General features: G+C 42.1%; 1 protein-coding gene across 1 annotated transcript in view; it reads right to left on the bottom strand.

Annotated features, from left to right (window-relative positions):
* The window catches only part of ALPK2 (alpha kinase 2), a 76,004-nt gene extending 65,302 nt beyond the window's left edge, over positions 1–10,702 (bottom strand). Inside the window, 3 exon segments of the mRNA XM_050943509.1 lie at positions 3,713–4,524; positions 4,527–4,877; positions 10,693–10,702. Coding sequence (XP_050799466.1) covers positions 3,713–4,524; positions 4,527–4,877; positions 10,693–10,702 — 1,173 coding nt within the window.
* Positions 10,703–23,072: the final 12,370 nt, after the last annotated feature.

A 23,072-nucleotide genomic window follows, 5' to 3' on the forward strand; every position in this document is an offset into this window, starting at 1 on the left:
CTTCCCCTATAATTGGAAAATCCCACCTCATTCCCAGCACTGCGGCTTGTAAAGCATTTTGAGACCGTCGAAGAGGCGCTGCTGGAGCAGAGCAAGCTGATTGCTGCTCTAGGGAGACATGCCCTGTGGGTCAGCCTCGGAGACCATCCCCACTGCACCCAAATTTCTGCCAAGCAGAGGTGACACATACTGTTGGTGTGAGGAGGGCACAATTTAAAGGCTCTAGTTTGAACCCTAGAAGAAATCTGCACGGGGGGGTGGGGGGCATGACTCTGTGTGCTCCCCCATACATCTCTTCTGCACTTGGTCTCTCCTGTTCTTTCACTGTGGCACACAGTTTTATTTCCTGAGGACTAATATGCATTAGTCTAACTAAAGTATTTGGGCTTGATATAGGAGTATCTGGGTGAAAAGTCATGACCCATGATATACAAGAGATCAGACTAGATGATCTAATGGTCCCTTCTGTCCTTAACCTCTGTGGAACTATGAAAAGGTAAATGTTGTAGTGTTTATGCCCCCAAAACCCTGTGAACTTGCCAATTGCAACAGCACTTCACTGACTCTGCTGACATTTGGCAGTCTTCAGAGACAGGTGCTATAATTTAGGGCTAATGCCAATGTTTCTGCAACTGATGATTTTGACTGGGCACACAACAGCTGCTTCCTCTTGAATGCAAGTATATCGTGAAGTTGAAGTGCTCCAGTTTTCAGTTCTGTATGGAATATCATGCCGCTGGCCTAGCTGGCTGTGTTTTTCTGTTATTAATCAATGTGCATTAAATAAATACATTTCATGTAGGGCGAGGTTGTGAGGCTATGAGGCTTTGTGGGAGGGAATAAGGAGCCTCTCTCCTGGCGTGGCTCATGAAAGCAAGATCCATGCAGAATACCAGCGCCTGCACGGAGGCTGCTACTGAGGTACTCCACGAAGGGGACTGGAAGAGACAGAGGATAGGTGGAGCTATGGTTATTCTGCCACTATGATCCAGCCAGCAGAGCTGACCTACACTGCACAGTGGGGAATAACTGCACCCTTTGGAAGGGGATAGCAAATCTCTTTCTCACCAATTGAACCGGGAAGTGCCTCATGGTGCTCTTTCTGTTTTTCTCTGCCCTAAATGCAGAACTGAGGTTAATATCACAATGTAGCCCTAAGTAGACTAGGCTGTCTATACAGGGCCAGCCTTATGGGTGGCAGCATGGGGGACCACCAAGGGCACTGTGGTCAGGGGAGGCGCCATGGTCAAAAGGCTGCACAAGGGCTGTGCCTACCCTTGGGGAGGCAGGGGGAGGGGATAAAGGGGGCTGGGGGCAGGAGCCAGGTGCTCTTACGCATCCCCTCTCCATCCTCCTGGCTGCATGACACCTACAGCGCCACTGCTGCTCTGCCTGCTGAGCGGCTACCCACTGCTTGGGGACCAGTACTTAAAGGGCACCAAAGAAAGTTCGCCCAGGGTGCCATTTTCCCTAAGGCCGGCCCTGTGTGTATAGGGTACAAAGTTGATTCTTACTCTCCTTTCTTATGTTACATTGAGATAGATACTATGGGAGGGTTTATGGCTCATTATGTACTTTGTAGAGATGGGTCCCAGGGCAAAGCTCCAATCCAAACTTCCCTGAAGTTGCAGTTGGTAGTGTTCAGGTCTGAGGCTTTGATTTGGCCCATTACTAAAATGGCAGTCTGCTGTAATTTTGTATCCGAATCCAACCTTTACCCCAGTTGGAGGGTGTTCGAATACAGGGCTTTGGTTAATCCTCATTTCTAATATCTGTCTGTATGTTTTTGTTTCATTTTTTCTTTATTTATGTGGTATGAAATGCAATAAAGCCCACCCACCACAGAAGTGCAGGTAGCCAGAATATAACTAGCCAATTTGGAATCTAGCCATGCCATTTGGATTAACAACCTGCTTTGGAGAGAAGTGTCATGGGATCTCAATGACCAGAGACTGTCAGGGCTTAGGTTTAATGTCTCAGCCAACCATGACTGTGCCTAATGCCATTAGATTTTTAGTAGGTTTTTACTTAACGGGAGTGTTTTACATCACAAGAGTGTGACTCACTGTTAAAATGTTACTGCACCTTTTATATACAATATGTAACAAAGAAAAACCAGGAATGCAGATGGCAAGGTGGGCGCGATAGCTGCTTTTCCAAGTGAAATAATTTGACTATTTTTGATTGTTTAAGAAATCCCATGACTGAACTCAAAGTTAACTATCGCTTTGAAATGGGGGCCTTTTTTTGCTAGAAAGAAATAGGAGAAGAAAAGTAAGTTCCGCTAAAAAATGCACCATGCATAAGTGTGTGTTTTTGGGGGAGTTCATGCATGCCAAATATAATGGAAAATGAGTAGATTTAAATCAAATGCTATGGGGGCATCTGAGTGACATGCCAGAGGGTTGTGCCTGGTGAAAGCAAAGGAAGATGTCTCATGGCAGTTACAGCAGGTAGTTATAGGGGAGGAGAAGAGAGAGAGAAGGAGAGGGAAAGTTTAGGCAGTCAGGAGTTGTATTCTGAGGTCCAAATATATGAACAATGAGACACTTGAATGCTATCCACATTTGAATGATGTTTGGCTAGTACTACTTGTCCCCTCATACTCAATCTCACCCAAAAGGTCAGGGTGAAGAATAATTTACCTAAAGAGAGTTTTCCATTTTTCTACCTTTGAGATGCAGAATGTTGCATCACTTCAAGAAATTACTCCTTGCTTTATGTTGTTTTTATTTTCAAAAGCCTATTATCAGTGCATTAGATTTTGAGGTAAACACTGAAGTCAATAGGAGGCACAATTATGTATCCACAAGTAGGGTATGTTTTTATCAATCAAAAATATGCATTTTTCATAAATAAGATTTCCTGTGAATTTTGCCACCCATTTTAAAATCCTTTCCCCTAAGCAAATGATAAAGGAACAAAATCTGCCCAATCTGTTACGTTTTAATGTTTTCCTTAGGTCTTTACTACATGAAATAAAAAGTATGGGCCAAATCCTCTGCTGGTGAAAATTGGTGTACCGCTATGTAAATCAATGGGTCTATGCTGATTTACAGCAACTGAATATCTGGCCCATTTAAAACAGCAGCATTAAGAGAACACTTCGTGTTACATGCTTTTCACAAAGAGAAATAAGCCACTTTTCCTTAGAATATTTAAATCCTTCATTCTTTTATTAAGAAAACAATCAAAACTGTTCCTCTTTCTAACATAAACCCTTTGAATCAAATTGTCATCTTAGTAACACCAGGGTAAATACAGTTTAACTCTCAAATGACTTCTGTGGAGCTAATTTAGATTTACATCAGTGTAGCTGAGATGAGAACTTAATAATGTCTTTTCAAATTATGCTCAGATATTAAGGTATATTCTCCACTTGCAACGCTCAGTTAAGAAACTTTCTAAGCAGAGAGAGACTTTGCCTGGATAAGACACATGCAATAGATTAAATATCAGATTTCCCTATCCAGCTGTCCAGTAATGCCTTTTACTATTATCTGTCTCTCTCTATAATTAGGACAGCTTCTGGTTTATCTGGGCTTTTTTCAAAACCAGATTTCCTTCACAGCAGTAGCTGTCATTCACAAGGGTTTGAACGGTACCTTTTAAAGTAATTTACATTTTGCATTATTTTGCAACAAATAAGAATAAAGTACATTCAAGTTGCTAGAAAAACTTTTTATGTTAAATTATAAAATGCTTTACTTACCCTGGGTGAGACACTTTCATTTGGCAGCTGATTTTTGTCAGACAGGCCACTAGTCCATTTCCTTCCCCAATGACTGGTTGTATCTGTCTCTTGTCTATGACATAAGCCAGCCTGGATTAGAAAGCTTTCTGTCACCTGGTGCTTTTGTTTTGAAATGACACCTCCTGGATTATGAAACAGTGCACTAGTATCCGTAACATTTGTTCCAGTTAGAACAGATTCTCCTGTGTGTCTTAATGGTTTGCTAAGTTCTTTGGGGTCTAATAGATTTAAAAGGTCTCTTCTCAGCCTCTCTGTCAAATTGACTACAGCATTCTTAGATTTTTCTTCTGCCAGTTTTCTCCTTATCCCATTTAATTGCTGTGAACTCTTATTTGACAGGTCTCTGTCCATACTATTTGCTATCATTATCTCTGAGGCTTGATTTGTCAGAGAACTATGTAAGCCACAAGAGGAGGACTCCACTTCTGCAAGTACGACATCCATATTCTGTGATTTGTCAATAGAGAAATCTTCCGCTGAGTGGTTATTTGTATTGTTTTCTTCAATTCTAGGATAATCATTTTCAATCGCTGGAGAAGCAATAGGCAATTTGTACTTCTCCTTGTCTTTCATTGTGGTAGTTTTATCTTGGTGGTGCCCAACAGTAAGAGTCATCCCTGTTTGCAAGGTTGACTGACTGTTCGTAGAGAGATCTCTCCTTACAGCTACTTCTTTGGATTTTGAGTGATGACCACAGAAGCCAATGGTGGTATCCATAGGCAGAGTGTTATCTGACACTTGAAACCGGCAAGACATTTCACTGAGGAATAATCACACCCATCACAATCCTTACTCAGCATTATATCCTCCTCCTCCTCCTCCTCCTCACTTTCTAATAAAAATTGTAATTTCTTTTCCCATATTTCATTTGCAAAATCTGTCATCACATTGGAACATTCCAGATACTCAAGGTCATCATCAGAAAACTCATCAGCTGTGATTAGAGTTTTACCTGGATAAAGTTCAAAGTTAGTGTCACAGATCTGAGAGGCATCCTCTACAAAGTTATGCTGATTTCCTGTGTGAATATTTGCTTGGTAATTGGACAGTGTATCCTCAGTCAGAAGTTTATTGAGGCTACTATGTTCAGATGCCTGGGCATCTTCAGTGGTCTGACTAGAAACTAAGATTTCAGCAGTAAGGCAACAGTTGTCTGTATGATTACTGATTAGACTTGTTGATTTGGTATACACTTCTCAGCTGTAGCATTTGGCTGCTTTTCCAGCAGTGTCACTAGCTAAAGTGTTTGAGTATACAAAATTATTTGCATTTTCTGATACATACATTGTGCAGCAGTTATTTTCTTGGAGTTTAAATATGTTTTTATCATTCATATTGTCTTCCAAGCTAGGTATGTTTCTGTACTGATTCTCCAATGAAGATGACATCTGTGTTTCTATTGGCTGCTCTACTGACAAACCATTGATTTTTGTAGAGGCCAACTCAGATGAAATTAAAGTGGATACTCATAGGAACAATTCCTTTTCTCCGCTAAAGGTTTCTCAATCTGCCTAGCTTGATCTGAACCTTCCCACTGAATGCATTGGCCTCATTCTTTCTACTAGCTCCTTCATCATCGTTTTGGTTTGGCAATAATTTTTGGTAAATTTTGTGTCTGATTTCACTTCAACAAAATCTGAAGACTGGAACATCCGAAAGCAATTTCTAGCTATGATCTGACAAAGTGCAGCATCTTGCTCTGTGAATAAAAAAAATAGCTGGAGTTTAAAACTAAATTTTAAAAGAATACGCATTTTATTTATTTCATAAATGCCACAAGTTTGCTTGTCTGTACTATTTTTTCTTAGATTTTTGTTTTGTACTTTGAGTTGCAAGAATTTTCAAAGGAACAAATCACGGTTTTAAAAAGACAGCAATTGCTAACTGCAACAACTAAAAATCACTCCTCTATGCTTAGATGCTTAGTAAGAGCATATTAGGAGCAATCACGGTGATTTGTGCTAGCAAAATAAACCAAGCCAAACAGCCATCACACACATTTCAGCCCCTGCCTCAACCCCAATATATTCTTGTTTCCACATGTATTTAGCTGCACCAAATGTGTGTTCCTGCATCTGATCTGGATATATCCATGTGTAAATGGGAATCTGTAGGTATATGTGTGAGTTTTGCATATGTACCCGTTTTTGCTATTTTGACAGTTATTCTGAGGCAATAATAATTTTTTTTTAAACTGAAATGTCTGAATAAAAGTTCCATAAACATGTTACTAGTAACACTTTGGAATAATCAATCTGAATGGATTTTACATGTTGTTTTTATTTTTACCATTTTGATTTCTTGTTTGCCTGATGCATCTGGAGCACTGAAATCAGACTGCTCAGTTTAAATTTCCTGTTTATATTACATCTCACTTTTTGGCTGTCATGCACGAACAGTACAATTGTGTGTACGTTCACAAGATGATTTTAAAAAATAACTAAAAGAAAAACAAACAAAATACCCCAAAGTTCTAATCATTTAAAAATGAAAAAAATATGAAACGTGTTTATTCTTTTTAGGCTTTTCAAAAACACCTCTAAATTTTACACTTAGTTGCTGGACAATCTCTGTCTAAAACAATACTGTTTGCTTTGCATTACCCATTTCCTGCAGCAAAAATCCTCATGGGCATATTACAAATACAAAACAAAATAAAATAAACCAAGTTCAACTCCAATCTTTTGGTTTTTTTCTGTAAAAATAATAGGCACTCTGAGCAGTACTATATTCCTGATTAGCCCCTCTGACTTCAGTGGAACTATTATGGGAGTAAGGTGCTTACTACTCAAAGTAAGAAACCGTGGCATATTCGAGCTCAGAGGGAATTCAGTGCTCAAGAAAGGAGAAAGATTAACAATCCCAGTAAATAAAGTACTATATTTATTCACAGAACAGGTGTGGTTTGCAGAGCTGAAATGAAATCTTGCTCACACTATTTTCCTAATGCGTCTGAACTGTGATCTGACTAACCACTTTGAGGATGAACCCCTAGTGAGTCCTTTTCAGTTAAAATATCTTCCTTCACTCTCCTAACTCCGCGCTGTAGATTCCCAAACCTTCTATGTTAGTTTCCTAGCATGCAAACTTCCCCACTGCTCTTCCAAGCTCTTTCAATTGCATTTCAGTTGCTGCAATGGGGGCTTAGGTAGAGCAGTCAGCGGTGCTGTCAGCTGCTGTCTGTGCCATGTTCCACTAGGAACTGATTCAAAGTCATTCAGCATGAAGACACATGATGAACTAGATTAACGCCTAGTAGTGGATCAATAGCAATGGGCATGTATGGGCTTGCTTGGAGTTGAACTCTCTGTAGTAAACAGCTCACTGCAACTTAGTCAGTTTTCCTTTCTTAGGGGGCAAATCCTCTTCCATGGAGGTGCCCTGATGCAGTGGAACCAGTCCAGTTCTGATGCACTGCTTATGGAAATGTTTTGTAGAATTTAATAGAGTGTGATGATTTTTCTATAGGTTCTTTGATAATTTAATAGAGAATTACATCTCTGCTATAGATTTCTGTAGGATAGTTCAAAAAACCTATTGAAAGAAGCTCATTCTCTATTAAATTATATAGGATGTTACAGCAACATGTATAAAACTCTATTTCTATAGAATCCTATTAGTTTAATCTATATTACATTGTATAGGAGTTTTCCAGGAAAGGGTGATGCAAGATTAATTGGGGAGGCCTTGCAGAGGCCCAGCACTAGTCTTGAAGGGCAAAAAATCCCCAGAACACAATAGAAGCTCTCGATTCATCTGCTTTTGCTGTCTAATCAGGATGTGGGAGAGGGGAGGAAAGACTGAATCACACATTCATATCACTAGTCATATCACTGAAAGCACTACTAGAAGTGCTCAGATACCAGGGTGATGGATCTGAACTGAATTGCCCTAACTGATATTTTGCTCCTTCCCATCGAGGGTACCACTATACTGGCCCAAATCATGAGAATTGTGAAGCCTCTCTCTGTCATAGCATAATAGCAGAAAGCTCAAGTACTCAATTCACATGTCCTTATAGCACTGTTGCTCAGGCCATGTGTTTTTTTTATTATTTATTATTTTTATTATCATAGCCCCTAGGAGCCCTAGGCATGGACCAGGACTCCATTGTGCTGGGTGCAGTACAAAAAAGAGCTGACAATAAAATTAGGTGACAACAGATGGATAGACAGTCAGATGGGGGAGTACAAGTTAAAAATGAGACAGTATTGTTCAGCCTGATAGGCAGTGGTCTCAGAATACCAGCTCCCTACTCACTATCATGTTTTTTGTAGGCATCATAGCAAAGGGGAATTTTAAGGAGGGATTTGAAGGAGGATATTGAGCTTTGAAGAGGCTAACAGGTAGCTCCTCCCAAGTGTGAGGGGCATCATTGGAGAAAGTGCAAAGGTGCTTATTTGAAAAATTAACAAGTGGGCAATGGAGGCTGGCCTAATGGGCTGATTAGAGGTGGAAGTCAACATCTCGAAAGTAAATGAGAGATAAATAAGATGGGGATCAGTCGTGAAGGTCCTTGAAAGTGAAGATAAGCAGCTAATGTCTGATGCAATAGAGAAGGGAGAGCCAGGTGAGTGGATGCAGAGAGATGGTGAGATGGTCAAACTGACGGACTAGGAAATTGATCTTTGCAGTGGCTTTCTGAATCAATCTGAGCAGGGTAAGCTTGCATTCGACAAGACTAGACAGAATCATAGAAATGTAGGGACAGAGGGAACATTGAGAACTCATGAAGTCCAGCCCCCTGTGCGGTGGCAGGACCAAGTAAACCTAGACCATCCAAGACAGGTGTGTGTTGCATGATGGGGACTCCACGACTTCCCTTGGAAGCCCATTACAGAGCCTAAACACCCTTATAGTTAGAAAGATTTTCCTTACATCTAACCTAAATCTCCCTTGCTTCAGATTAAGCTCATTACTTCTTGTCCTACCTTCAGTGGACATGGAGAACAATTGATCACCATCTTTTTTAAAAGTCCTGAACATATTGGAAGATATTATAATGTCCCCATTCAGTCTTTTCTAAAGACTAAATATGCCCAGTTTTTTAAATCTTTCCCCTTAGGTTACGTTTTTCTAAACCTTTTGTCATTTTTGTTGCTCTCCTCTGGACTTTTTCCAATTTGTCCATATTTTTCCTAAATTGTGGTGCTTAGAATTGGACACAGTACTCCAGCTGGGGCCTCACCAGTGTTGAGTAGCGTGGGACAATTACCTCCTGTGTCTTACATGCAACGCCTCTTTAAATACACTCCAGAATCACAGTAGCCTTTTTTGCTGCAGCATCACATTAATGACTCAGTTTACAGTCCACTATAACCTCCAGATCCTTTTCAGCCATACTACCACCTAGCCAGTTACTTCCCATTTTGTAGCTGTGCATTGATTTTTCCTTTGTAAGTGAAGTACTTTGCACTTGTCTTTATAGAATTTCATCTTTTGAATTCAGACCAATTCTTTAGTTTCTCAAGGTCATTTTGAATCGTAAATCTATCCTCCAAAAGTGTTTGCACCCCCTCCCAGCTGGTGTCATCTGCAAATTTTATAAGCATACTCTACTGCATTATCTAAGTCATTAATGAAAATACAGAATAGTACCAGGCCCAGGACAGACCCCCGTGGGACTCCATTAGATACATCCTCCAATTTCACAGCAAACCATTGATAACTACTCTTTCAGTATAAATGGTCTTTCAACCAGTTGTGCACCCACATTATAGGAATTTCATCTAGACCACATTTCCCTAGTTTGTTTGTGAGAATGTGGTCAAAAGCCTTGCTAAAATCAACATATATCATGTTACTGCTTCCCCGCCCCCATCCACTAAGTCAGTAATCCTATCAAAGAAGGAAATTAAGTTGGTTTGGCATGATTTGTTATTAACAAATCCATGCTGACTATATAACCCCGTTATTCTCCAGGTGCTTACAAACTGATTGTTTAATAATTTGCTTCAGTATCTTTCCAGATATAGAAGTTAGGATGACTGGTCTATAATTCCTCGGGTTCTCCTTGTTCCCCTTTTTAAAGATAGGTACTATGTTTGCTCTTCTCTACTCTTCTGGGACCTCTCCCATCCTCCAGGAGTTCTCAAAAACAATTGCTAATGGCTCCGAGATTGCTCTTGCCCTGCTGACTTGAATACATCTAACTTATCTAAATATTCTTTAACCTGTTCTTTCCCTATTTTGGCTTGCATTCCTTCCCCAGGGGCATGGTTATTAATATTAATTGTGAGCAATTAATATCTGGTCATTAACCTTTCTAGTGAAGACTAAAGCAAAATAGTCAGTAAGCACCTTAGCTTTACTGATGGCATCAGTTATTAGCTCTCCTTCCCTGCTAAGCAGAGGACGTACTTTCCTTCATCTTTCTCTTGATCCCAATGGATTTAAAGAATCTCTTTTTTTATTGCCTTTTATGTCCCTTGTCAGGTGTAACTCATTTTGCCTTTTTGATTTTGGCCCTACATACTTGTGCTGTTCTTTTGTACTCTTCTTTATCAATTTGAACATGTTTCCACTTTTTGTAGGATTCTTTATTTTATGTTCAGGTCATTAAAGAGCTCCTGATAGAGCCATATTGCCCTCTTACAATTTTTCTGATCTTTCCTTTGCATCAGAATAGTTTGCAGTTGTGCCTTTAAGATTTTCTTTTCATGGCATCTTACCTATCAGTTCTACAATTTATTAAAATCTGCTTTTGTGAAATCCATTATCTTTATTCTGCATGGGCTGAGGGACATACTGGCTGCTGCTTCCAGCAGCTCCCATTGGCCTGGAACAGTGAACCGTGGCCAGTGGGAGCCGTGATGGGCCGGACCTGCAGACACGGCAAGTAAGCAAACCAGCCTGGCTCGCCAGGGGCTTTCCCTATACAAGCAGTGTCCCGAGTCTGGGAAACACTGATCTAGAGGAAAAATACTTCATATCCTTACCCTGAGCCATATTGCCCCAGGGCTGCATTTTTCTTTCAATTTCATCTTTGGAAAGACTAAAAAACCCAGCAGGTTAGAAATGTTAAGGGAAAGTTGAATACTTTCTTCACAGATTGATATCAGTATTCTAGCAATATAGACATCCCGCCCCCTACACACCACATGCACACATTCACCCACCTGTATGCTGTGCTGATTCCTCTAAAACTCCCTGCAAAATTATCTTGAATCTCTTTTAATTTGCTTTTTAGAAGATCAGCTGCATCGGCTCTCGTTGGGTGGATTTAAGTTTTAATACCTAGTAATTTTCCCAGTTGAACAGAGCTGCAGTAACTACTTTTGATGCAGAATAAACTCATGAATATTTTTTTACCAAAAGCAGTTTTACCATACAGTTATCATTATCTTAGTTCAGCTGCATCTCACCAACTGGGGGGAAAGCTGTCAGAGTTCTTGATATGAAAATAAGATTGGATTGCTGCACATTTTGTCAGATACAACAATGGAATTTTTTATTACAAGAAAAATACTTATGTACCACTCAGAAAACTGCTATAAATTCAGATATCAAGAGACTGTTTTTTTTCCCCTCTCCTTTTGGGGAGTAAAATGGAATATATTAGAGATTATCAAAATTTCATTTTATTAAATATAAAGCTATATTGGGGAAAAAAAGCTTTTAGGCAAAAATGTCTGCATTCTAAAAGAAAGGTGTGCCTATGTGGAGTAAAGCGGTAACAGTACAAGAATCTCAGCTGCTGAAGAAAGATTAATCATGGTCATTTACCAGCCACTGACAAATAATGAAACATTTACTAACATGCAACACTGGGTTCGTAGCAAGCTTAGTATCCTTGTGCTGAGAAATATTAATTTGCTTTAGACTGGGAAGGGGGAGAAAAATACTAACTCCATTATAATGTATAAAAGATTTTGTCATTTGGGGTGTTTGGCCTCTGTTGTCTTCAATTCTGGTCTGGAAATCAATGTGGCTACTTATGAGTAAAGTACTACCCGTTGTAATTGTGGTAGATCTGACCCTCTGTTTCCAGTGGCCCTAACCAGGAGGAATAAACAACACTTGCAATTTGCAAAAGAAAAATATGTACCCTTTTTTGGTCCTTTGTTGCATAAAAAAAATTCTGCTAGTTAAACTATATTTTCTCATCTGGCTCCTTTTAAAGCAACGGCTATTCCCTGATATGCTGCTTAATTTAAGCAGACCCCGATCACTAATAATAGATTTTGTCTCCCAGCCTACAAACAACTTTGCTTTTCAGCACAAAAGATTAAACAAGAAAAAATAATGAGAGAGAATCTTCAAAAACAAAATATATAAGGGGTCAAGGAAGAAGGCGTGTGGTTGTTGATTGCTTTGCATATATAGCTCTAATGCTTTACCTTCACTGCCAGGCAGGGCTGTAGCAACAAAGAACGTGGCCCCCTCTGAACATATGTCCGGGGCCCGTTACAATGCAGAAACGATAAAAAACTAAACAACTAAATTAATAACATTTATCCGCCGACCGCCATTATGAACGCAAATACACATTCTTTGAATGGGTCCAACTAAAATTCGAAACTGACCGACAGACAATTGATGTAGCCAATAGCATTATGATGTATCATAATGACTTCACGGTTTTGTCAGTAAAACCGACGTGGATTGTGCAATAGCGTCAATAAATGTCACTTACCTAGTTATACCTTACATTTTTTTTGCCACTTTTAGGGGCCCCCTTCCTTGCGGGACCCCCTCCGGTCGGAGGGCACGGAGGGCGCTTGCTATGCCTCTGCTGCCAGGAGTGCTGGAACAATGTTTATAGTGGGGGTGCTGATGGTGGAAATCATGTATTTGATGTTTGTTATTACTACTTCAAGCCAGGGGTGCCACAGCACCCCTAGTTCCAGCAACTCTGCTCACCGCCAACTTTGTGTCTGCAGTGGTTCTCTTTGTCAGTATCATACTGTTGGCATTGGGTGCTAAAGCTTAATTCCATGGAACTGAAGATATGAGTGTGAAAATGATAAGCTGAGAACAATCATTAGAAATATTTTGGGATGGATATGTAGCACTGCAGTGGTGGGCAGAGACTTGAAACCATCAAATGAGCCAGGCAGCAATGAACTAGTTAGGAATTTTCTGACAAAACATTTTTTTGTTGGAAAATGTTGATTCATCAAAACTGAAACTGTTTGCAGCAAAGGGTTGGTTTCAACAAATTTCTCAATTAAAAAATTCTTTGAAAAAACGTTTTGAAATTGTCTAAATGTCCCATTTTGACATTTTCAAAATGAAAATTTAGTTTTCAAGTTCAAAATGACTTACATTTAAAAATTTTAGGTAATTTATAATTATAGATAAATAAAGGTTAATTTTTTTAAGTTGAAAATGAAACAAAATGTTTTCAAAATCCCATTGATTGACCCAATCAGAAAATTGTTTTGGATTTTCAGTTTGCAAAAATGTTTGAGATTCTGACTTTTTGTCTCATTTTGGGATAGGAAGAGATTTCAAGATCTCAAAAATTCTCATGGGATGGGAAAACCATTTCCTGTCCAGCTCTATCAAAGAGCAACTGAGCAACAGACATTAGTATGGTATGAAAATGCCACATTTACTCTTCAGGCAAGGGAAGAAAAGTTGTTTTTGCATTACAGGTCATTAAATAGTTATGCTTCTTTGAAATTTTGGCATTGTCTGTTGCTATTTGTTGCCTTCTGTCTCAAAAATAGCTTATTACTACTCTTTTAAAAATTCCCATATATCTAATTCTTTTTAAACTCTCACACTGGCTATTTGAGCTTGTCAATTTTTTTTCCACTGGAAAATATCCTGCGGGAAAATGTCAATTTCAGCACAAAAAAAAAAATTGATCAGAAAAATTGAAATGAAAAATTTAGTTTAAAATTGACATTTTGTAACAGTGAAAAGAATCTAGTTTTTAAAAATGTTGATTAAAACTGAAAATGCTGGTTTTAAATTTTTTTTAAATGAAAAATGTTATTTCAACATGTCAAACTGTTTTGATTGAAAATGTCAATATTTTCCATGTAAAGATTTCCAATTTGAAAATGGTTGGAGTTTTCCCACTTTGTGAAAGTTTTCAATATTTTGACTTTTCATTCCAATTCAGATTCAGGAAAATAATTCTGAAATATCAAATTTTCCCATGGAAGGGAAAATTCTGATTTTTGAACTGTTTTCCTTTACTTGGAGAGAAATAGGGGAAAGGACTGTAATTGTGAATAGTTTTGGACCCAATCCTGCTTCCATTGATTTCAGTGGGAATTATGGGGCCTAATGCTGCCTCAACTGATGATGGTGGGAATTTTTTGCCATTGGCCAAAATTTGCAAACCTGGGTAAACCTAAGTATCTCAAATTATATTTTTCTCTCCCTCCCTCTTTGTTCAACATTCATAGCACTCATTGGTTTTCACTTCTCTACTGTGTTTGGTTAGGACCAGGGTGTAAAACTTCCCTCTTTGTAAACTCTTTTACATTTACATGAGTTGTTTTTCTGAGAGCTTAAAGTCTTCATATACACAGGGGGAGATTTACTAAGGGAGACTTTCCATGGGAATTGGGCACCTAACTGCCCTTTGGACCTTTGAAAATCTGCCCCTTTACCTTTTCCTTTGACATTTTTCTCCAAAGTTTGTTCTCTTGTTTTCTACCTAGTCTTCATGTCATTTGTCTGTACTGTTCATATTTCTACCCATCCATGCTTCTGTACAATGTTATTTATATATAGTATATATACTCCCATATCTATATACCTCCCCCATTATCAATCTGTATTTACCTGTTGTCTTATGTCTTATACTTAGATTGTAAACTCTTTGGGTTGTGAATTGTCTTTTTGGTCTGTGTTTATACAGTGCCTAGCATGATAGGGTCTTGGTCCATGTCTGGGGCTCCTAGGTGCTAGGGTGGTACTAAAAGTAATAGACTACCAAAAAGCATATGACAGCATCCCACATTCACAGATCATTAAGACACTGAAAACACACAAGTTTCATCCAAAGATCATTTCCTTTCTGCAACAATCTGTGGGTAAGTGGAACACTCAACTCTACCTGCAAGGGAGTTTTGCTGATGGAGTTCAAATTAAAAGGGGAAATTTTCAAGAGAAATCCTTATCACCAAAGCTGTTTGTGGTAGCGATGTTGCTGCTGTCATGGATGGTCCATGAGACAAACTGTGCTTATCATATGAACAACGAGCAACAACCAATTAGCCATTTGCTATACATGGATGATCTGAAACTATGTGGACAGTCACAAAAGGGGATACAGAGATTAATGACATGTAGAAAAGTTTGGGGAAGACACAAAGCTACGGTTGCGTTGGCTAAATGTTTGGTGACGTCTGTAAAGAGGAGCAAACTGGTATAATCAGATGCCACACAAGTTAACAAAGGAACTATCCAAGATATCTCTCAGCATGGCTCCTACAAATACCTTGGAATCAGGGAATTATCAGAATTACAATATAAAGAAGCAAAGAAAGAATATTGCACACAAAATAATAATTACTCTAAAGGACAAAACTCAACTCAAAGAATTTGATCCGAACCATTAATATGTGGGAGATACCAGTAATATGATACACTGCTGGAGTGATAAAGTGGAATCAAAAGGAGAAGAAAAAATGTGATATCCAAACAAGAAAGCTCCTGGAGAGGCATAGAGCAATGAATATCAGTCAAGAGGGGCACAGCATGTACATCTGATGGTGTGATGTAGTAAAAGGTATGTCATCTGTGGAGAAACCAATTGACAAAAAATATAACATGAACACATACGAGGAGTCAGCCAGAGCAAAAAGATCATCAGTTCATGATAACAAGCGATGGCCAAGCATGCATCCCAGCCCAAGGAAAGCATAAAAGAAAGGAGAATGCACCAAAGACTCAAAAGATTTATACATAAATCAATGCTTGGACAGTGGTGAAAAGAGCTCAAACACATTAGTGATTGAAGATTAACAGAGTCATGGCTTATGGAAGGATACCTCAAAAGAGAGACAGAGAGCCTTACTGTGAGTACACAAGAGCAGTGCTTAAGGCTTAATTACATTCAAAACAAAATTGACCAACAGAATTTTTCACTGAACTGCAGAATGTTTTCCAAAATGGAAGAGACAATGGAGTATGTGTTGAGCTCCTATGTGAGCCTGCCTGGAAGATAGTATCTGAACAGACACATAATGAGGTCACCAAGTGTCTGCATTGTAGCCTCTGTGGCAAATATGGATTTAAATGAACTATTTGGTATTAAACCACAAAAATGAAATCGTTTTAGAGAATGAAGAGGCTAAGATTTTAAGATTTAAGTTTTGTGTGGCAATTGTCACAGACCGAATGGTGCAGGCAAACAGACGGGACATAATTGTAGAAAATAAGACAAACAAGACATTGTTAATTGATATTGCCATACCAGCAGACAGCAACATAAAAGAGAAACAAGAAGAGAAGATGACAAAGTATGAAGAGCTCTGCTGTGAAGTGGAATGATTATGGAAAACTAGAACAAAGATGATCCCAGTGATTATCAATGATCCCTAAGGGTATGAATCAGCAGCTTAAGTACATGTTAGGTGCGCAAGATCTCATCATCAGTGACTTCCAGAAGCCATCTCTCTTAGGGTAAGTTTAGACTACCCACTGTATCGGCAGGTAGTGATCGATTTCTTGGTGATCAATATATGACGTCTCATCTAGACGCGATATATCGATCCCCGAACGTGTTCCCGTTGACACCAGAACTCCAGCAGCGCAAAGGGTGGTAGCGGAGTCGACAGGGGGAGCCGCAGATGTCGATCCCACTCTGTGAGGATGAGAGGTAAATTGATTTAAGATACTTCGACTTCAGCTACGCTATTGGCGTAGCTGAAGTTGCGTATCTTAGATCGATTTCCCCCCACCCAGTGTAGACCCGCCCTTAGGCACTGTGAGAATATTAAGGATATTCAAACGAGAATGAATGCGTCTGAGCACTTAAATGCAGGAATTCTGTGGAGGGTTTAATAAAACTGCGGATTACTTAAACTTACAGCATCAGTTTGTGGTCAAGATTTATTGGTGAGTTCTGGGCATAAATTTTAGACAGTAGCGTTCCCTTTTTTGTGCTTAAAGATCTTATATGCTATGAAATCTATTTGATAAAAAATATGATATAATAATGAAGGATAATAATAATATATTTTAATATGCTTTGATAGCCAAAGGATTGTCAGGCTATATTGTAAACTTCCATACAGCAACACAAATGCCTTTCTTTTGTTGTCCTATAACCACAGAAAGAAATTCACGAAATTAAGTTAACATAAAAATGGCCATACTGGGTCAGACTAAAGGTCCATTTAGCCCAGTTTCCTGTCTTCTGACAGTGACTAATGCCTTCCAGAGGGAAGGAACAGAATGGGTAATCATGAAGTGATCCATTCCCGGTCACTCATCCTCAACTTCAGGCACGGAGTTCTAAAGAAGAAGCTGCATTGTACCACACAGTGAGTTCTTACCTAAACAAATGTAAAAGGTGTGAAACTGGTTATCCTCCAGTACTTCATATTTAGAAAAATCCTTCAGCCTTCTAACATCCTTATAACAAGTTACCTCTGATTTGGGATTGTCTGGAAATGTAGATACAAAAAAGTGAATAAAAATGTAGATAATAATTGAGTGGTTTGTAATCCTGACAGGAGCTGGACAATGCAAACTGTAAAAGCAGCAAAGAATCCTGTGGCACCTTATAGACTAACAGATATTTTGGAGCATGAGCTTTCGTGAGTGAATACCCACTTCGTCAGATGCATCCCACCCACGAAAGCTCATGCTCCAAAACGTCTGTTAGTCTATAAGGTGCCACAGGATTCTTTGCTGCTTTTACAGATCCAGACTAACACGGCTACCCCTCTGATACAATGCAAACTGTGTCATCAGTAAATCTATCTGCTGCTATCTACATTTATGAGTATGTGTGAAGCATGTCAAATGAGGGCTTGGCTCCCTTAGCTAAGGATTATATTTTATTACACTTCTACCTACAAACATGCAAATACATACAACACTCAAACAGCCACATCAGCAATGTAGAAACATCTTTTATTGCCCATTTTCTTGTCAACCACGCAAAACTGGTGATTAGATCTTTGTGTTCCACCCTGATTTCTCTGTCAGGGAATTTATAAAGAGTAGCTGATTCCATACTACTCTTGTGATTTTATTGCAAGTTTTATTATATTTGTTTTTGGAGGGGGTTTAAATTCCTAGCTTCTGGACTCATAGACTCCAGGACTGGAAGAGACCTCAAGAGGTCATCGAGTCCAGTCCCCTGCCCACATGGCAGGACCAAATATTGTCTAGACCATCCCTAATAGACATTTATCTAACCTACTCTTAAATATCTCCAGAGATGGAGATTCCACAACTTCTCTAGGCAATCTATTCCAGTGTTTAACTACCTTGACAGTTAGGAACTTTTTCCTAATGTCCAACCTAAATCTCCCTTGCTGCAGTTTAAGCCCATTGCTTCTTGTTCTATCATTAGAGGCTAAGGTGAACAAGTTTTCTCCCTCCTCCTGATGACACCCTTTTAGATACCTGAAAACTGCTATCATGTCCCCTCTCAGTCTTCTCTTTTCCAAACTAAACAAACCCAATTCCTTCAGCCTTCCTTCATAGGTCATGTTCTCAAGGCCTTTAATCATTCTTGTTGCTCTTCTCTGGACCCTCTCCAATTTCTCCACATCTTTCTTGAAATGCGGTGCCCAGAACTGGACACAATACTCCAGCTGAGGCCTGACCAACGCAGAGTAAAGCGGAAGAATGACTTCTCGTGTCTTGTTTACAACACACCTGTTAATGCATCCCAGAATCAGGTTTGCTTTTTTTGCAACAGTATCACACTGTTGACTCATATTAAGCTTGTGGTCTACTATGACCCCTAGATCTCTTTCTGCCATACTCCTTCCTAGACAGTCTCTTCCCATTCTGTATGTGTGAAACTGATTGTTCCTTCCTAAGTGGAGCACTTTGCATTTATCTTTATTGAACTTCATCCTGTTTACCTCAGACCATTTCTCCAATTTGTCCAGATCATTTTGAATTTTGACCCTGTCCTCCAAAGCAGTTGCAATCCCTCCCAGTTTGGTATCGTCCGCAAACTTAATAAGCGTACTTTCTATGCCAACATCTAAATCGTTGATGAAGATATTGAACAGAACCGGTCCCAAAACAGACCCCTGCGGAACCCCACTTGTTATACCTTTCCAGCATGTTCCTACTTGAAAAATATCAGCTTTTATTAAAAAAAGACACACACATTTCTAGTCTTCATGACAGTGGAGGAAGCTTGAAAATGTGAATCCCAAAGCTGCAAAAATCAGAAAAAAAAATTCCCCTTCCCCCAAATTATTTTAAAAATACTCCTGATTTTTAAGCCAATTTTATGGTTTTTGGGTCCTGACACATGATTTCTGAATGTTTTTGGATGGCAGTACTACTACTAGCCGGCAGGTGGAGGAGCAATTGGTCTGGTTGGCCAGAGGTCCAAGGAGTGCATTTAGAGCAACCCAGGATTTGTGTTATTTTGTGTTCCTACAGGGCTCTATACTGTGCATCCATTGTAGGTGAAGTGCTGCTAGGCTCACCAGCAGATCACTGGGTGGCAACTTGTTCTCCTCATGTTTTTTCTTGGACATATCGCTTTTTCCTAAAGCGTTAAGAATCTGTACAAACTGTCTAAGCAGAGAGGCACTGCTGAATGCAGGGGGGATGATGAGACATGAATGCCTGGTGAGAAGTTTGATCTGTTTTGACTCATGTTAGCCAACACCGTGTCACACTGTCCAGTGAATAGGATGATTAGATGATCATCTCTCTATTTTGCACATGCAGGACCTGATTATCTACCTGATAATGCAGTCATTTACACCTGTGCAAAATTAGTGTAATGTTGCCAGATCGTGATGATAGTCACTGGGTCCCCTATTATAGGGCTGGAAGTTGAAGCCAGGAGCGCCGCCAGCTTTTTTGGTGCCCTAGGCGGTGGAAAGTCCCGCTCCCAAAATAGCACCCCTGACAGAGGCGGCGGAAGGTCCCGCCCCTGAAATACCGCCGATGATTGAGGCGGCTGAAGATCCGGCTGTTGTGGTCGCCACCCCCCAAATGTTAGTGCCCTAGGCAACCACCTAGGTCACCTAATGGGTTGCACTGGCCTTGGTTGAAGCTAGACAATTTCAGACTGCAAACAAGGTGCAAATTTTTAAACAGTCAGGGTAAGTAACCATTGGAACAATTTACCAAGGGTTGTGGTGGATTTTCCATCACTGGTAATTTTTAAATCCTGCCTGGATGTTTTTCTAAAAGATAGGGTCTTGTCCTGGAGGGAAGGTGAAGCCCTCCTTTGGGGAGGCTAGCCCTCCATCTTCCCTCTTCTGCCCAAGGCCCCACCCCTACCCTATCCCTTCCATCTTCCCTTGCCCACTGGAGCCCCAAGCCCTTCTCCTCACACTGTGGCTGGAGGACCCCAGGCCAAACTGTTCTGACCCTTGGGCCACTGAGTAGCCAGAGCACCTGCCCAACCCCTGGGCTGGCCTGACCCCCAGCCTGGTCCACCGGCCAGCCCAAGCTCCAAGCTCCAGGCATCTCGCTGAAGCTGAAGCCCTGCTGGCTTCCGGGGAGAGGGGAGTGAGGAGGGATGTGGCGAGCTGTGGGCGAGAGGGTCTCACAAGGGAGGGGCTTGTAGGTGAGGACAGGTGAGCGGTGAGTGACCTCATGGAGGAGAGGAGGTACACAGTGAGCAGCAGGGATCTCCAGAGAGGGTGTAGTAGAGGAGAGGAGGGACTCGCCAGGCAGCAGGGAGGGCCTCAGGGAAGGGATGGAGCAGAGAAGAGACTAGGCAAAGCCACGGCCCAGGCGTCCGACGGTGGGGCAGCAAATGCGCCACAGGAGGTTAAGCGGGCTTATTATACCCACCACCCCTGGCTCTTGGTCAAATAAGAATTAATCTTGTGGCATCTTGTTATACAGAAGGTCAGACTAGATTATCACAGTGGTTCCTTGTGGCCTTGGAATCTCTGACAGTAGTGACAATGTGCCCAAATTAGGCAGTGTTTTTGCATCAAGGGTTTTAATCACTTTTCCAGCCCAGACTGCTGGATTAGTGGCTGCAGACAGTTTGTCCCACACTCTGCCTGTAAGTTATAGGGAACAGAAACTTTCTAACCTCTACACATTCTCTACTTTACAAACCCTAATAGCTCAGGTATTGTGAGGGCCCGTCCGAGTTCCCCTACAAGCCACCGAGGGCATGGCCTAGACCAGGCAGAGGGCACTGAGGGGCACGACGGCAGTGGGGTCAACGTGGTAGTGAGAGAGAATGCGTAGACCCCCACTTAAGCCTCTCCCCTTCCTTGGGGTGCCCACTGGAAAACCTCCCCAGCCTGTGCTCCGGCTGGACTGTTAAGCCTCCCTGAGTGGCTTGGGCCGGGGAATAGGAAACCCCGTTGGACGTCATTTGCGGGGACATGGCGTCAGGAAAGCATTTGGGCCACCAGTTCAACCCATTGGCTGCAATGGGTGGAGGATGCCGCCGACTCCCTGTGCGGCCACGTCAAGTTGGTTCTCCCGCCAGCGGCGGAGGCCGCCGGCCAGCCTGCCTTCGCCCTGCCTGCCCACCCCAGTGACTCTGGCGCCACGTGCTCAAGATTCTCCTTCCACCATAGGGGGAAGCGGCCACTCCGGATTGCCCTCTGCAACCCTTAGCCCCCAGGCTCTGTTGGCCACCGGGGCAACCCGGCACTTCGTTGCGACGCTAAGGCAGCTGTGGCTCAACAGGCTGTTGGAGAAAAGAAGAAGGTCAAGGGGGCAAATCGTGCCAGCAACAAAACCTCACGCCAGGGCTTGTCCAGGAATTGAACCCGGGACCTCTTGCTCCCAAAGCAAGAATCATGCTCCTAGACCCACAAGCCACTGCTTATGGCACCCTGGCGCCTGCGAATGAAGGAAAGGACACACGCCCTGTGCTGATGAGGTTTCACCCACCCCCAACAGAACTGGAAGCCATTCAGGTGGCCAGCTAGGCCTATCAACGCCACGGGCTGCACCTGGAGGAAGAGCCAGGAGTCAGAGATGGAGCGCAAGCGGACTCAGCTGGGCCGGAAGAGGCAGGGCCTCTAAAGCCAGGAAGCTGGCAAGAGACAGAGGCTGCTGCTGGGACAGGGCACTCTCTCCCTGGGAGGATTTGGAGCTGGTCCACCCAGAGCCAGGAGGGAAGCCAGGACTTTTAGGAAGCAGTCCAGGCAAGGAGGAGAAACTTCTAGGCGTAGTGTCCCTGGACTGGATTCCGCAGAAGAGGGCCCGTCCGAGTTCCCCTACCAGCCACCGAGGGCATGGCCTAGACCAGGCACAGGGCACTGAGGGGCACGACGGTAGCGAGGTCACCGTGGTAGTGAGAGAGAATGGAAGCCCTGTACGCTGGAAGGGGGGAAACGCCGCGTGCCCTAGCCGGAGGGCTGAGTCCCAAAGAGAAGAGCGGCAGCTCCTGAGAGTGAGTAACTAGAGGAGTAACTGACAGGCTGTTACCGCCGGTTGGGGCCTCAGCCTGAGCCGGCCTATTCCCCAGTGGAGCCACAAGGAGGAGCGGTGCGCGGACGCGTGCCGTCAGACTCAGCAAATGGAAAGAAGAGCAGGAAAAGCCATCCCCAGGGAAAGAGGAGCCCCCACCCCAGCCCCCGAGTTCCCCGTGGAGCAGCAAAGAAACCATGGCGAGGGCTCGTGTGGGATTTCTGGCACCCTAAGCGAGAAGCCTACCTCTAGGCCAACAAGCCCTTCTGGCCAAGGAGGGGCTCGGCACGCCCCGGAAGTTTGGGAGAAACAACAGGCCGCTGTAGGCATGAAGTTGAAAAGGACCGCGCGCCTCTTCAGCTTTCCAAGGTCATCTCCACGCCGGCTCTGTCACACCCCTGGAGCAGCAAACCAAATTTACGCCCTAATGCCACTCTCACGCCACAGGATTGGGGAGAAAAAGCCAGGCCAAAGCTGGGGAAAAAAAGAAAGAGACAGTGGCAAAGAGACCCTTTGGCGAGGGCTGGTCCGGGAGCTGACCCTGGAGCCTCTCGCACCGGAAGCGACACTTGGACTCGCCAAAGTCAACAAACCTCCTCTTTGGAGCCGTAGCGATCATCGTTGCCCACCTTTTTCGCAACCAAACCAAAGGAAAGCAACCCAAGCCCCGCAAGAAGTGGCAGAGTTAGCCCTAAAATGTAAAAAAGGACTCTGCCTGACTTCACCTTTCCAAGCTCTCCTCCTCGCTCTCTGCCGCCGTAAGTGAGAACCGTTCCCCTGGACCAAGGAACCAAATGCAGACCCT

This window comes from Gopherus flavomarginatus, chromosome 3 (assembly GCF_025201925.1).
Source record: "Gopherus flavomarginatus isolate rGopFla2 chromosome 3, rGopFla2.mat.asm, whole genome shotgun sequence".
NCBI classification, from domain to species: domain Eukaryota; kingdom Metazoa; phylum Chordata; order Testudines; family Testudinidae; genus Gopherus; species Gopherus flavomarginatus.